The 16364-nt window shown below is 38.0% G+C and overlaps 1 protein-coding gene and 1 long non-coding RNA gene across 12 annotated transcripts in view; one reads left to right on the top strand and one right to left on the bottom strand.

The window, feature by feature from the left end:
- Positions 1-16364, bottom strand: part of LOC138068153 (uncharacterized) — a 237532-nt gene that overhangs the window by 59904 nt on the left and 161264 nt on the right. The gene's annotated exons all lie outside the window — the stretch shown is intronic.
- SLC9A9 (solute carrier family 9 member A9) overlaps positions 1-16364 on the top strand; it is a 215471-nt gene that overhangs the window by 76942 nt on the left and 122165 nt on the right. For all 8 annotated transcript variants that reach the window (XM_009688977.2, XM_009688978.2, XM_068954222.1 and 5 more), the window contains exons 7-8: positions 5264-5402; positions 6509-6614. In XM_009688977.2, coding sequence (XP_009687272.2) covers positions 5264-5402; positions 6509-6614 — 245 coding nt within the window. The remainder of the gene's footprint in view (positions 1-5263; positions 5403-6508; positions 6615-16364) is intronic.

Genomic DNA, 16364 nt, shown 5'->3' with positions numbered 1-16364 from the left:
TGAAGGTTGAACTGCTAACCACTTGAGCAGTAACTCAGCCTTCAGGAACTTTGTTTGCAGTTCTTACACACACATAATTAGAAAGCCCAATGTGTATATTTCTGTGAAATCCAGGTTTCTGGAACCTTAATTCTTTAAACATTCACAAATGTTGTTAGGAATAAATTTCAGGGAATCAGATTTCTTTATCTAGAAGGTTGTAGGGAAGACACCTATATTCTTTAAATGCATCTTCTGTGTATTTGCTGTGCTTACTGATCACCATTTTACTGAAAAATACAGTAAGTTTGTTTGTTGTTGGAAATTTTCATCTAGAGCACATGCTCCTCAAGCTACTCTTACAATTCTAGGGCTTTTTCTAGCCCTAAATCATTCCTGCACTGGTGTATCTCATCTCCCTCCTCCCTTAATGGCATGCAAACCTCGTCTCTACTTCACATATGCTTTTGTTGGCTTAGCCTACTCACATCCCAATCTTATCTCATTTGCGTTCATTTTTATAGGTCATCTACTTACTATTACTGTGTGAGGAGGTATTTTATGAGGAAGCCTGGAAAGCTTTACTAACCTAAGGCTGGGCAAGAGGAGGTGTAGGTGTCTGGTGCTGTGCACGCACTTTCACATCCAGCTTCTAGTTCAAACACCTGCATAAAAAAAGGCCTGAAAGCCTGCAGAAATTGCAGTTCTGTCTTTGGGATTTTCTCTCAATGCTCTTAGGAAAACTACTACGTAGCTAAAAAGTTGTGTGGAAATAGAAATGGTTCCGTTCAATCTACTTCTCTGCAAAGTCCATGTTTTCTAACACAGTACAGTGGCCTACCTATAGCTGTATAATTATAGTGTCAGGAAAAAATGACCTCCTTTTCTTCTTAAAAACAACCTTGAACTCGGCATATTTTGTTCCTGGCCTATTTTATTTTTCTTAATTAGCAGCTGATGAAGCCACTATGTAGTGCTGTAATTATTTATCCCTTGAGGGAGATCACACCTCATTCCCTGATGGTATTTTAAGGAATATTTGAGCTTTCTGTATTTTCAGGTGTGAATTTTTTTATATTACCCCTGATTCTGTTCTCTGCAGTATTATGTGGCATATGGCACATAGGAGGCCCCTGGGCAGTAGGAAGCCCTCTGACCCAGCAACTTGAAAGAAATATTCCTTTCCAAAGGTTGCAAGCTTTTTGTTTTCATGTTGGTCACATAAACAGAGGGAGAAAGGAAGGAATAAAAGAGTTTGCTTATTGATTATTGTTAATTACTGATTCTAAATTGCTTTATTAATAATTTTCTGCTGTTTGCACACGTTCTCCTTCTGATGCTAGAGTGTATTTTCTTCAGTATATTGTCTTTTTCCAAAACTCATCTGATACATGTGCTTTAGCTAATATCAAAACCAAAGATTTTTGTGCTGTTCCATTAGTTACAACTAACTAGCATCTCTTTATTTGATGCTGCCACACTAGCCCTAGGCTTGCCAGGACTTGTCAGGAACAAAAGGTCGGATGCAAGTTTTGATCTCATCTACAGATCTTTCCTCAAAAAACTTTCACAACTTCCTGAAAAATCTTTGCTCTAATCCTAAATTCCTCCAACGTTTTTAAAAGGAAAATAGTATCACTGCGCTAAATTTACAGGCTGGTAAATCCTACAGCAAGAAAAGGGTCTTATGAATAGATACGGAGGTCTTGCTTGGAGGTAAATGGGGGATGTAAGAAGTAATCAGTTGAGATGTAACTGGAAATACGATTGTTCTGTGTTACAATAGCAGTTTAAATGCAGCATGCCATGGGGACCTTTGGTATCCTGTTCCCATATAAGCCCATTGAAATAGGATCATGCTGAGTTTTCATCCTAAAACGATTATAAAAGATAAGGATGATCAGGATGGTACAAGTGGCACAAACAAGAAATCTTTCTTTTTGCCTCAACCAAAAGATACCATCCTAACTCACAATTTATTGCATAACAAATATTGTCTATATTTCCTTTTTGAAAGCACTTCACTCAGTTCATTGTTATTTGGCCAATGAAGCACAGAAGAACTGGGAAGAAAAAGAGACTTGTGGAATAGTTTTCTAGTATAGATAATATTAGCTAATCCTTATAAGAACCAGTGAGAAAACTAGGTATTATTCTTAACTCCATCCCCAGGATGGGAAAGCAGAGCCTAAGTTAACAAACTTACACGTATAGCAGGGACTGGGGGAGGTGTTTGTGGGACATGTCTGTCAAGCATTCAGTCACAACCCAACAAGAATCTTTCACCCCATCTCTCCTGTATCTCATTATCAGTAGTCAACAAATCATAGCTTTGTCCTTAGTTCTGCTTACCAATCTCTGAAGATAACTTTCTATTCCCTTTCGTTTTCAGGATTGGCTTAGTCCATTTCTGATAGAAATTTACAGAAATACCCCATTTTGTTCCTATGCTAGTTCAACAAATAGAAAAATCTCTAATATTTAAAAACTAAACACATTTCCAAATCTAATATCAAACTCTCACACACTGCTCCTTAATGAATTGAGGTCACCCCTTTTTGTATCAGTCACAGAAAGCAGACTAGCAGAAATGGAAAGTCATGCCAGCATGTTTCCTTAATGGCTCTCTGAGGAGGAGGAAAAAGAGTAGCGGCACCCTAAGTTTAATTATGATTCTGTCCAGTGTTTATGTTTTGGCTTTTATGTCAAATAATTGGCCTCACAGGAGGAACTGAGATAAAAATAATAAAATCCTGTTCTATTAAACTACAATTTATACAGAAAAATTATCAAGTAAATTAGCACATATTTTAGATGCTTACAAGGGTTAAAAGACAGCATTAAAGAAGAAACACATTCAGAAAAAGAAATAATAGATGCAGTGTAGAATAAGGCCTAATGAAAAATAGAACTAAATACTCTTTGAGCTGCAGGAAAAAAATGTAGATGGGAAACCTTAATTCTGGGAAGATCTAGACCAGAAACCACAGCTGACATAAGGAGCATGTGTTGTTTTATGGTGGTTTTAAAAAATGTGATTTTACGGGGCATATTTAGTAGAAAAATCTCCTAGTGAGATGACAGTCACTCTATATTTGTTACTGAAATAGCTTAATCAAAAATAGGATGTTTTGTTCTACTTTTCTCCACATCTGAAAGCTGTTAGTAAATTGGAGGTTGTATTAGAGCTCTAACTGGTTTTAACCGAGTCATCTTTTCTTGCCTTAAAGTTAATGGCTATCGCTGAAATTTGACTAGTGAACTTTCACTCCACATCAAGATTTTTTTTGAGTGTTACTTTTTATCATTGAGCATGCCTTTTGCAGGCAGAGAAACTCAATAGTCGGTATAATAGAACAGTTTTCTTTGATTTCAGGACGTTGTCAGGTTCACCTCGTTGAATTCACCACTTATGTCAGCACCAGTGACACAAAAGATCAGTGACTGATTTATAGGTCACTAAGCAACACGTTAGCAGCTGCAGTCTCTGTATACTTATCCGAGGGAAGCGTGTGGTTGCTCTACTGTCAAGACATCCCTAAAATGTTTAGATTTAGTGTTTCTGGTTATATTAACACAACAGTTTCAACTCTAACTAACTAACTAAACTGAAGTCCTCCCTAGGTATCATAGCTGACAGGATTTTCTTTCATAGAGAAAGCTATTCTCTCTGTTGAGAGGATGTAGCTGTGGTTCAATATAGTCCTTTACTTCATACGGGGTTTAAAAGAACAGAAGCTGTGTAGGCCAGAGATGACAAACATTTCAGAGTCACTGGGGGCAAGAGAAGCAAAGAATTATGACCGGCCCCTGGTCTAGGATAACCACAGTTGAAAAAGACTGAAAATCTAAACAGCAACACGTTGTCAAGTAGCATTACCACTAGGAACAATATTTTATGTACTTATATTAATAGCACTTTCCATTAAAAATTATCTCACTATTTTTATGGCAGTCCTAATCAGCCTGAGTAAAGATAGCAGATCTTGGTATTTAGTAATTCCTCTTGTTAAAAGTATTTGCTGTTCATATTTAGTTTTCACCACAGGCTTTAAGAATCCTTCTGCCTTTTTACAGACTGAAAGCATGAGATCTAGTTTCACCTTTCTTCATATTGTTTGGAGCTCCCTAAATGAATGCAGTTGTTTAGAAAATCCTCTGTACAGAGCTGCATCTCTAAGCCTCATCTCCAGATGGAAGACATCAGACTGCAAGGATCACGTTCTTAGTACGCAAAAGCATAAAATATTCAACACATTTTAAAAATTCTAAATTTTTAATATTTAAAATACCAATCCTTTTCCCCCAGTCTAAGCTGCTTTCTGGAATCCAGTGCCAAACTCGGTTGATTTTCTTTGACAGTGAATATAAAAGACCTCCAGTACTGAAGGCAACAGAACCACAAAAATCTGAAATGTTACTTAATTAGTGTTTGGGAGGCTTAGGGCTATTGCATATCTGTTAATTTTAATGTTTCAGTGAGCAAAGAGGCATACATACTTGGTATTACTGGAATTCTAGGCAATAACTGACTCATAGCAAATAGCAAGCCAGATGCTCTCGAAAATATTTAAGTGTACGGCCTCCCCTTTGGTGGCATAATTTCCAATACAAAAATACTCTTAATGGCTGTACTCAGAGGCAGGATATAGGAGATGACCTCTGACAACTGCAGCAGTTTATTTCTGTGGGAAAACATCCATTCCGTTTTTCCACCAGGTTTCATAGTCTTTAGCTGTTGATATTCTTTCCGTGCTGTTTATGAAGGGTTACACCAAGAAGGGAACTGCTAGGTGTTTTATGACAAGATAGCTGCTGCAGATTTGCTACAGACTGTGATTTGTATCACCCATTTGAGCCTCAGCCATAAAGTTGCACTTTTTATCAGGCATTTTTGTGAATATATAACTGCTCTGAAGACATATGGTCAATAAATAATTCAAAGTTATCTATCTTCCCTGCAGATTTCTTACACATCTATCACCTTTTAATATTTAGTTGGCCTGGAAACAATATTCTTTACTGCACTTCTAGTATAAAAATGTTTACTGACTGGCAGCAAACTATTGATTTCCAGGGCGATACCTTGAAAATAAACCATTTTTCCCCCAGTCTCTATCTGCTCTGCTTTCCTATCTGCTATCAGCCCAGAGAAGCCTTGTTGTACATTGTGAATCCCTAAAAAAGTCTGGGTTTAGTTACTGTTTCCAGTATCATAACAATGTGATTGAATACATTATTCCCTTTTCTCTTCCTTTCCCCAATCCCTTTGTTTTCTTTTTAGCTCTATATCCATTTACAGTCCCAAGGAGAATCCTAATGCATTTGATGCCGCTGCTTTCTTCCAGTCGGTAGGAAATTTCCTGGGAATCTTCGCTGGATCATTTGCCATGGGCTCCTCTTACGCTGTTGTGACAGCTTTAATATCCTTTATTGTTTGTTTTCAGAGAGAAAAATCTATATATATTGGAAAGGTTGTGTGGTATCTGAGACTGACTAGCTTTACTTTGAGCTTGAACTTCTGCACTGAGGATTTGAGACTTTGCAAACAATCAGATCGCAAATAGACAGGAAATTTAATCTGTCGTAATCCACAAAGAAATAAACATCTCTAGCTCCAAATGTTATGCAAATTTCTTTTTATCATTAGGCAAGACTCTGTTCTTTATTTTATTGTTTGCAAATAATTACATTTGTGTACAAGTGTTTTGAGATTAAAGCATGAACGGTGCATTTGTCTTATTTATGAGCTACAGATTAGCAGCATTTATACTGAAATACAAGGCAAACTGTAGACCACGAATCAAGTCAGTCAATTTGCCTAAACTAGAAACACATGGTATATCTGTTGCTCTGCAGTTTTTATTGCATTTTAGGGTTCTTTGTTTAAAATACTGTTTAGAAGGAAGAGCAGCCTTTTTCATCCTCCTTGCATTGTTGTAAATGTTAAACAAAATGCTAGTCAGTGTGGAACTAGGCAAAATGAGTTAACCATTTTTTTTAATATGATGCACTTGAGAGACTAAAGCACTGATTATATTCCTAGCAATAATTTCAATAATTCCAGGCTACAGAATTGAACTGATCTTCCACTTTGCAGAAATAATAAGGCCCTTGGGCCTTTGATTTTTGGAATGCTATTTGTTTTTTCACTTTTTCACATTTCTTTTGATACGAGGTTCATGTGTATAATTCAGTTACTTGCAGCAGTAAGTAGGCAGGAATATCTGATATAAACAAATACTGGCAAAAGAATCTAAAATGCAACCAATTAGGCATTAGCCCAGAAAACAAAAGAGTACATATGTAGCTTTAAATGGTAGGTTTGTAGAATTCACCTGTTTAAAAGCTATGCTGGATTTTCATCTTTGTTTGAAATAATTTAGCAGCAGTGCAGCTTTTCCAGAATTCAACTTGCATAGATGTATACTGTGGGGGATCTCTCTTTCTATCATCCTTTATCAGGTTAGGGGCAATTTTAACTTACAAAATAGTTGCTTTTTGTTTTTCCTTAGCAATCTTTCAGCACTTGACAAAATTTACAAAGCTGTGCGAGTTCCCCATGTTGGAGACAGGTCTGTTTTTCCTCCTATCTTGGAGTGCCTTCTTATCAGCAGAAGCTGCTGGTCTTACAGGTAAGCGTTGCATTTCATTGAATAAAAGGAGCTTTACAATATAGTTCTAGTGGGGGAAAATGCCATTTTTTGGCATTTCTTGTGTGGGTAACTGGCATTATTTTGGGTGTGACATGTTATACAAAGCTTCCAGAAGCCAGTTGCTGTATTGGAGATACTTTCATCTTTAAAAACAAATCTGTAGCGACATTGACTATTTCTTCCAGACAAAAGTTTAGACCAGGCTGAAGCGCTTAGTCTTTCTTCCCTTGCCCCCTATATTGTCCCTTTAGCATTAGTCCCTGTGTTCAACTATAGAACCGAGAACGCATACACTGAGCACAGCTCTACGTTTTCCTTCCAACTATATGACCAAGGATGAACGCAAGCACGAGGAACGAAGTATAGCACGCTACAGGACTGTCAGGGACTGTGTGCTCCTCTCTCTGCATTGTCCTGCCATCCTTCCTCCTTTTCCTCAGTCACCAGTGACCAGAGGACAGGCTCAACATCAGAGTGGGCTGCAGCCACCTCTGGATTTTTCTGAAAAAAATTTTGATTTGTTCAGGGCACCTATATAAGCACCACTTGCAACCCAGACAGTCATGTCCCAGTGACAGGTAGAAAGTCACATATGAGCTAATTGCTTCTTTGTTAACGCTAAGAAAGGAGTTGTGCACTCACAGTCCAATATATACGCAGGGACTGCTTTTTAGCACATAAAGAGGCAAAAACTGTAATGGACAGAGTTTACCTAGATAATAATGTATTGCAACCTGTTAGTGTGATTTGAAAGAAAAAAACAAGTAATAGCCTGATCATTTTAATGTTCTTGATGCTGCCACGTCTGAAATCTAGTGCTCTAATTAATGTCAGAGAGAGTCATGAAAACTGCTTAACAGAGCATGCATTAATGCAGCCCATTCCATTTTGTTTGCAAAATTGATCAAGAACTAAATTTAACTTAAGCATTAGCATTGAAAAGTCTTCCAGACCAAAGAAACTAAGGAAATCCTGGCCCCTCTGAAGCTGACGGATACATTTCTACCGCCTTTGATGGCACCATCATGTTACCTTTTCTTAGTATTAGCCACACAATCAAATGATTTCTGAATGAGTATTAACATTTGCACCTTCAGACACCTTTGCTTTATTAAATATATAACTTTTTTGTCCTGCTTCATGCTAAAATCTTCAGAATGACAAATAACAAGAGCAGGACATGAGTTGAACAGATAGGTCATATTCTATCACATGGAAAAAATGAGATATCAGTTGAAATAAAACTCCATTTTGTGTCTTTATGCTTAATGGCTCTTAAAAATGTGACTTTGCCTACTACATGAAAACGCAAAGATGATTGTTAAACACTTGCCTTCAGCTGGAGGCAATGATTTCCCAAACCAACGACTTCCAAGGAAAGGCTGTTTTAAAATACTTTCCAGCTAAGAACAAAGATGTTATGTTTCATCCAGGAACAAATGCAAAATAGGTAAGTTATATCCAAAAAGTGGGTTCGGAAGGGAAACATTAATATGGCTGCTGCGCACTTCAGGCACTGCAGCACCAGAGGTAATTTCCATTTCCTGGGAAAAGGAACAGACTGTCTATCCAGACAAAAATAATTGGCATATGTCTTTTTTGCATACTAGGAGTGTGGTGACAGACACTGTAGTCTCTTCCATTAGTCACTGAGGATTAAGGTTTCATTTTTCTTTTCTTTTACAATATATAAAAATATCTGAAATAGAAGACTTAATTATTGAACAGCACAGATGGTTTTTATTGTCACCATGGTAAGCTACTTTAAACGGCCAGAAAGAGAGTGGTAAACAAAGTCAAGATCCAATTAAAGAAAAGAAAAAAACAGTAAATTGCAGGGAAATTAAGCTATTTCTTATAAATAAGGGAATTGGTATAGACATATAAAAGAGAATTGCTCTGCCCACACACAAATTGCAACTAAAACATACTAAGCCATTTTAGGTCTGTCATTAGCCTTTTTTTCATAAGCATGTTCTGAGTTTCAGATGGAAATCCTTTAATTACAGCGTTGTGAGGAGGCAAAGTTTAATCATGAAAGTTTTATCAGCAGGATTGAGCCTTTGTCTTTTTGTTTCTGTGAAAGGCTTTTGTCAGAAGCTGTTAGAGTGAAAAACCTCATGGAGCCTTTCTTGTAGCTTCAAAAGTTCAAAGCTGTGTTTTCTAAATACAGTGGCTTTATTAGTACTTCATTGACATTACACTTTGGGGTGGATATTTTCAGTTGTTTGATTTAACAAATTTTGATGTTCTTTTCATTTTATCCTGATCTCATCTGAAATAGCTCTAATTCTCCTCCTTTCTAAGGACGATTTTAAACTTCCCATTCAGCACTAAAATAACTGTATTGGTTAATGTATTTTCAGTTGACTTAGCTGCTGTTGGAGGTATAGATTCCAGATAGCTTTGTTTTCTCATATAAATGCTAATGGAATCTATGTAAAATGTAGTTAATGCGTGCAGCCTCCAAAACAGGGTACGTGATGCACGAAGCACCTGATGCAGGAGGCGAAGGGGACCTGGGGGAAGCTCATCTTCTTTCACAACACACCCAGCTGTTCATCTATTCACTGCCATTTTCAGTCTTCTACAGCTTACTTGCTTTGTCTTTTATCTTACTTAATGCATACGTCATCTGATTTTACAATCAAGTGTGTCTGACCTTAAAAACAATCATTAGAACTAAGACAGCATTATAACCATGCTATGCCCACTGTGGACCCGTCCATTCAATGAACTGAATTCCTAGCTTAAAGTAGTCTTTGATTTCGATAGATTGCTTCAAAAATTAATTTGATCCATTGTACGTTTATGTTACTATTGTCATGCTCCTCAGATATTGTTTCCTCTGTTCATTCCTTCTAAACAAACTTCAAAGGATTAACATTAGACATCAGTATTTCCCTGTAGCGATTAAATAATGCAACTGCAAAATAATTTCATTCTTATAATGATTTCCACACTAGCTCCTCCATCCCAAAGCCCTTTTTGAAGTCTAATTCTGAGGTATGTCATAATTCATGAAGGGCTAAAATATGTTTTGTGTATGTATTGTAAGTAGTAGAGCTCACTGTGTAGCTTGTAGATTTTTTTTAATAAAATGTGAAGGGATATTAGCACAGGTCAGCATTTTACAAACTATTTCATTCCTCTACCTCAAGATATCCCATGATAACACACAATGCATGGGCCACATCATGGCTGAGGAATGGATATGATCAAACCAGCATATCAAAGTAAGACTTTGTAATGAGTACACAATTACTGTTATGCTGGTAACTGTAAATTATAAACCAATACAATGGATTTTGATAATATAGCTATCTCTTCAAGTTGTGATATATGCATGATAAACTGATTCTTACACAGTATAATCTAATTTGTACATGTTATAATTTTCCTGACTGTTTAGCAAAGTGTCCATAAGAGAATGCTATAGTAAGGTCAGTGTTAGTATATCTGCATTAATTTTCCAAACTTCATTGCAGAATATTTACTAGTAGGCTACAGAAGAAAAATAATAAAAACCTGAAATTAAACACTTGTCAAAATAAAAGAGGAAAGTACAACTTGTAATATAATGTTCTTTCTTATTAATTGCTTGTTCTCTTGCTTTATAATTACTAAATTCATTAATTTTTAACTGAACACTCAGTCATTAGTCTATGATTCCATGGTATACATGGGCATTTAATAGTCACCCAAGTAACGCCCTCTATCTACAGCTGTTTGAGCTAACTAGATATTCGAATAAACCAAAACTAATATATCTGCAAAAACGCACTCAAACATAGCTATGTGAATCTATTTGCTTGTATGTATTCATTTAATACATACTTCTAAGTCATATGGAATTAATCAATGTAAAAGCATCAAAATTACTTCCCTGATGCACAGTGCCTGCTGAGCAGGATGAAAGATGCTCTGACAGTTGCCTAGGTCCCAATAGAAGGATTTTTTAAAACACTTTCAAACTCTGATTTTACATGTCAAACAGAAGACCTGTGCTATGAAGCGGAGAAGTAGGACAGCTCAGAAAGAAGGAAAGAAAGTCAGAGGGAAGGTTAGAGGTGATGTTTGTTCCTTTACCAGTTTCCAGAGCCCAGCACACAATGGCATTTGCACTGCTGTGCAGAAAAAGATGGAGACTGGGCGAGTCTGCCACAGTTACTAATCCATAAGCTGCCTGCAGGACTTCAGAGATAGCTCTGGATGGTCTACACGGTGCTCCAAGGGGAGCTTTAGACCCTGCTTTAGCCTATACGCGTCAGATCCAAAACTGTACAGCTTCAGCTACCCCATTCGCGCTCGCAGCAGTGCACCATCCTGTGCACATACTTTAAGCTGTGCTTGACTCTGGCTAACGTAGGAATCGCCTTTTAAGACAATAAGGGAACAGGAGAGTTTGTTTTTAGAGCAAAGAACGTATTCTAGCACGACATTAGGCTGAAATCAGTGATCAGTTGCATAATATCGGGCCTGGATATCTTGGCAGAGGATAAGTGTCCACGTTAATTTTGGAGTCCTGTGGCAGCCAGTGAACAGGATCAGGATAAATTAACCCTCTTAGCTTGTCTAGAATCAGAGCTAGCACGTCTCACCGTAGGAATTCCAACCAAAACGGCACGCAGTCACTCGCGAGGTTACAAAAGTACAACGCTGAAGCTCAGGTCTCACTTGAACAAACAGGTGCAGTCTCCATGCTCAGTCCTCAAATGAGGGCCTAAACATTCCCTCACCTCTGTTTTGTTGCTTTCTATCACTTCAACATAAAATCCACCTAAGACGACTACAGAGATGAAAGCTTCACAAACAAAGCACCAGGCTTTGGCTCTGCACTGGTGCAGGTCTGGTGAAAGAAGCCTTAAATCTCTACTTCAGTATCAAGAAAATGATTAGTCAAACTTCAGCCCCGCAGTGAAAACAGACTGAATAGGGATGTAGTGCTGTGGATTTTGACTGCCTTATCACTGCAGCGATGTGATGCAAAGGCAGTGCCTCATTTCATGCCCCTCACACATTCAGTCTGCGCTGGATAGGCCCAGTGGACTTCCTGCGGATATTCTGACATAAATATGATCCCAAACTAAATGCTAGTTGATTTAAATGATTTTTCTATTATCCAATGCTCATTGATCTCTTTTATCCACATTTCATTGCCGTTGATGCAAGATTTGTTCCTCTTGTTTATTGGATTGTGACATTTGCCGTGCATCGTGCATCGTTACAGAGACACGAAGCTCTGCAACGTAGGCGTGAAAACCAATCAGTTTACCTACAGATATTTCCACATGAAGCTATGTATTTTATCCAATCACTTACTCCTTTGCTTCCCCAGAAGGTACAGCTATTTTTTTTTTCTAAATGCCTTTTCTCACCTGGAAGGACTTGACAATTGGAGACACAATGTCAGTTTTTTCTCTTGGATTAGCAATTTCTGAAGTTTCAATTGTGGCCAGTCACTTCCAGGTTTGCATTAAAAGCACGCTACTCATGCTGCCCTTCTCTGACAAAAGGCAAACATTTTTTCTTCCAGATATTGAAAAGCAAGGGCACATTTGCATTTGCCTATCTGTGAAATGATCCATCAAGGACATTTGTTCTCTTTCTCTCAAAATACAGGAATCATTTTTAAACTAATATTTATAAATTATTGTTCACACCATCAGTAATAATACTTTTTAAGATATGCTACTCCTATGTCCTATATTATATTTGGACATTACTACCGTTTTCCTGAGAAAAACTCCAACTACAAGTATGAAGCTAAACAAATGGAGGAATAATTTCTTTAATTGTACTAACAGCTAGCAAACTGTAACTATTTCTCTGCATGCTATATAGGGAGTGAAAAATCAAATACAGTGGGAGGCTTTTATTTCTTACAACACACTATCAAAGAGATTAAGCTCCAGCTGAATCTTTGCTAACAGGTTTGTATGACTAACAGCATTTTATTGTGAGGTTTCTCATTTTTCATATTTCTAATAATGACATTTTCCAGTAATTTTGCATCTAAAGAAAAGCTTCTGTATTGCACTCAACAACTTATCTCCCATTTCTTCTGTTTTTCTCCGGTTCACTTTAAGTTAGCATTGTGTTTCAGCAACTGCACTACTAAATCTCTCAGTAATTGCTAACTTCACTGCTTAAAAAAGAAACAATATAACAGTACTGAAAAAGTGAGCCCGTCTCTAGCATCCTGCAATTAAAGCACTGAGCACTAAGGATTGGTTAAAAAGATCATCTCACCTTTTCTGCCTTACTGCACTTAACGCATACTTTCTCTTTACAATTCCAGTATTAGCAGATTTGTTTTTGGAAAAACGAAAAGTTTATGTATTGGTTTAGTGAGAACTGATTGTCATTCATTTTTCGCTCCAGCACCTGAGGGTTTCTTCAGGTTTTAATGAGAAAAGAAACAATGAATCAAGTTGTTTTTGACATATGCTATGTCCATTATGGCAATCTGGAGTCAAAGTGAATGCTGTCAGAAGACTGGACAGTTATATGAAGAAAGCTTAGAAAAACTTATAACCCGATTTATGTCCAGATAGCATTCTGTTTAGATTGTATTTTGCTACCTAGCTGTCTTCAAAATCCATTTTTAATGGTTTTTTCCCCCTCTTTCCTTTGTAGTTGCATTAATACGTAACTGGTCTCTACTCCTAGGTAATCGTTTTTAAGGAAATTGATGACAACAATTTTCTCTGAGCTTTTGAATGAAGATTTCATTGTTAGCAGCAAGGCTGGTACATAGTAAGCCTTCAATTGTAGCAATGCTAATATTCCATTGCATTCCCCCCAGCATTCCCTGGAAACAAGGTTCTTTCAAAAATTTGGGGTTTTACACTTACATAATTGCATGGTACAAATCATTATTCCTATTTTAACATCAGATTTCTTTCACTGTAAGATCAGTCCATTTTATTTCACATCACTATCTCAGTTTTCTCACTATTCTGCCCATAGTTAACAGGTTCTTAGCAGGCATAAAGACGTTTTATAAGCATATTTGAATGTAACAGCCAATTTAAAAATTGCAAGACTTGGCATGGGGATGACTCATGTAGAAGAAAGTGAATCAGAAACTGCTACCTCCATTCTTGTTCCTGAGCCTGAAGCTAGTGATACTTAACAACATTACCAACTGGCCATATGTTTTACCTGAAATTTCATTGTCTGAGCATACCGTTGCATATCTTTAATGCTGCTAATTAGCCATGAGAATTTAAAACTCCCCAAATCAGTTCTGTATAATAAAATGCAGCTTCTGACAAAAAAAAAAAAGACTTGGACCCATTTAAAACAACAGTTAGACCTCAACAAAAAGATGAGTTTCCAGGAACTTACTTAGGCAGTGACAATCTCACTTCTACCCACATTATTTACTTAAGTGAAAAGCCTCACTGTGAGTAGAAAAAAAAACATATATCAAAGTAGAGGGAAGAAAATAAATATTAAAAAAGAAAGACACAGCAGTTAAAGCTCAGCGGAATTTCTCTTGGCTGCACTCTGTTCTGTAGAAAATACCAGTAAATTTACAACATAAAGAGAAACTAGACGCAAAAAAAAAAAAAATGTCCAGAGCGCTGTATGGGAAAAAAAGTTTGCTTTTTCATTTGCTTTCTGGTGGTGGTTATCCTTTGTGCCAAATTCATCTCATCATTTTTTCACTCCACACTTTTTCCTGCCCTCAAAGGCATATTAATGCCAGGCCTCAGTTCTTCCCAGAAACAAGAGCGGCTTGCAAGTACAGCAAGCTGGATGTTATTAGACAATATTTTCATGTTTAGCAATGCAAGGAGAATGGGAAACTTGAGAAAGACCTAGAAAGGTCTAACAAATATTTGAACTGCAATATGTTGATGGTCTGCTTCCCCAAATGAAGTACTTCCAGCATCTTCTAAATGTTTCTTTGCCATCTATACCTTGCTTTCGGCACAAGGGATATTCCACCTGCCATGGGGTGCTAAATTTCAAACATTTAGAGGTTTTTTGATAAAAACCTGTGCAGGCACCAGTACTATCACCTAACCCGTGTTCCAACATTACAGCCCGTTTGCCCCTGCAGCTGTATTAAGCCTGGCTTGCTTCTATTAATCCTTTGGCAGTGGCAGATAGTTTTACATTGGTCTTGCAGTACGCTGAAGCGTGCAGCACTGCAGATTGTGCGCCCCTACGAACCTATTTGTGCTGGGCCTTTGTAAACTCGAGAGCCACCATCCCGGGCAAGCTGGAGGAAGCCTGGCGCAGCCTCGAGCCCAGCACTGAAGGCACAGGGCTGGATCATTTTCCCAGTTCGAGTTCATACTCTTCACTTCCAGCAGAACAGTTTGTATGATGGAGTTCATGACAGTTTAACCCAAAGAAAGCCTAGAAAGCTGCTGCACAGTCACACAGCAGTCATAAATATTGCCCATAAACATTGGACTGGTATCTTTTTCCTTGCTTTGTTCCCTCAATGTGTTTATCCAGATTCATGAGCATTATTTCAGTACGTGTCAGCAGCCTACGAGACAAAAGAGAGGTTAGCTAACAATTTGCAGAGCTGTCCAGGAGGAAGCAGAACTTCAATGCCAAGTAGCACATGTTGTAAATTAAGAGGATGTAGCAAGCAGAAGGGCTGGAAGGCACAAGAACGAAGGCACTGTGGGCTGGATGGTGGAAAACAGGCTGCATTTGTGTCCTGGAGATCACAGGCATGCCGTGGTCGTGCTGCACTCTGGCTTGGCACAAAAGCAGTTGCTGCAGACGCGGGTGTACGCCTAGACGCTGATCAGAGCTTGGATGCGCCACACACTTCAGGAAACGCGTGTGCGGAGGTTTTCAGCAGAAAGATGATTGGAATGGACACAAACAAGCCCTGAGCTGTTTTGTGAATAATTATCAGCATAGACATGCCCCAAGTTTACAGAAGACAAACGCAGAGCTTTCTTCCTGCCTGGGCATTTACGTATGGTCACTGGTGCACACTTATTTTTGACTTTCTATTTTCTCCCTCTGTGGGTTCCTTCTGCTTTATCTGAGTCCAGGGCTGACAGGAAATTGGAGTTACAGTTTTTTCCAACTACTTTAATTATAACACTGCATTGCAATCAGGTTACTCAACAGTCCCAGTGAGTTAGAAACAGGACCAGGGCTGGGGAGGAAATATGCAAAAATAAAAAGATATTGCCACAATATAACGTTATTAGATTCCTGGCAGTCCTGCTCCTCATGACCTTCCACAGGCTGGGGGACATAATTACTGCCACACAACTACAGTCCTTGACCCAGTCAGTCTGGGCAATACAGCTTGCACCTACAAGAGCATCATTTTTAAGCAATACACATCTGCCTTGCAGATTGTTATACATTGCTTACGACCAGGCTCTGAGTTAGGCATAGACTGAAATGGCTTTCCCCTATTGTAGTCATTAAGCACCAAGTGCTTGCAAACCAAAACATTATTTTTTCCCTTTCCTATCCAGTCACTGCCAGAATTTTCCTGTAGTCTGAACTTCTTTATATTACATTTATGTTGTAGTCTTGGTTAACTATCAATTAGACTATGATCAGAAGTCACTACGCATTAATTCAAACAGACTGTACTACACACTCAGGACAAATGCACGACAGTGGAAACGCGTGACTGAGCAGGCAGAAGATACAAGACCTCATTGTTTTTTAGCAAAGGAAAAAAATTAGCTCGTTTGCAATGTGCTCTTGTAAAACATTTTTTAGAGT

The sequence above is a fragment of the Struthio camelus genome, chromosome 9 (genome assembly GCF_040807025.1).
Source record: "Struthio camelus isolate bStrCam1 chromosome 9, bStrCam1.hap1, whole genome shotgun sequence".
Taxonomy (NCBI): domain Eukaryota; kingdom Metazoa; phylum Chordata; class Aves; order Struthioniformes; family Struthionidae; genus Struthio; species Struthio camelus.
Note: the sequence above shows the minus strand (reverse complement) of the source record. Positions and strands in the feature narration are given on the sequence as shown.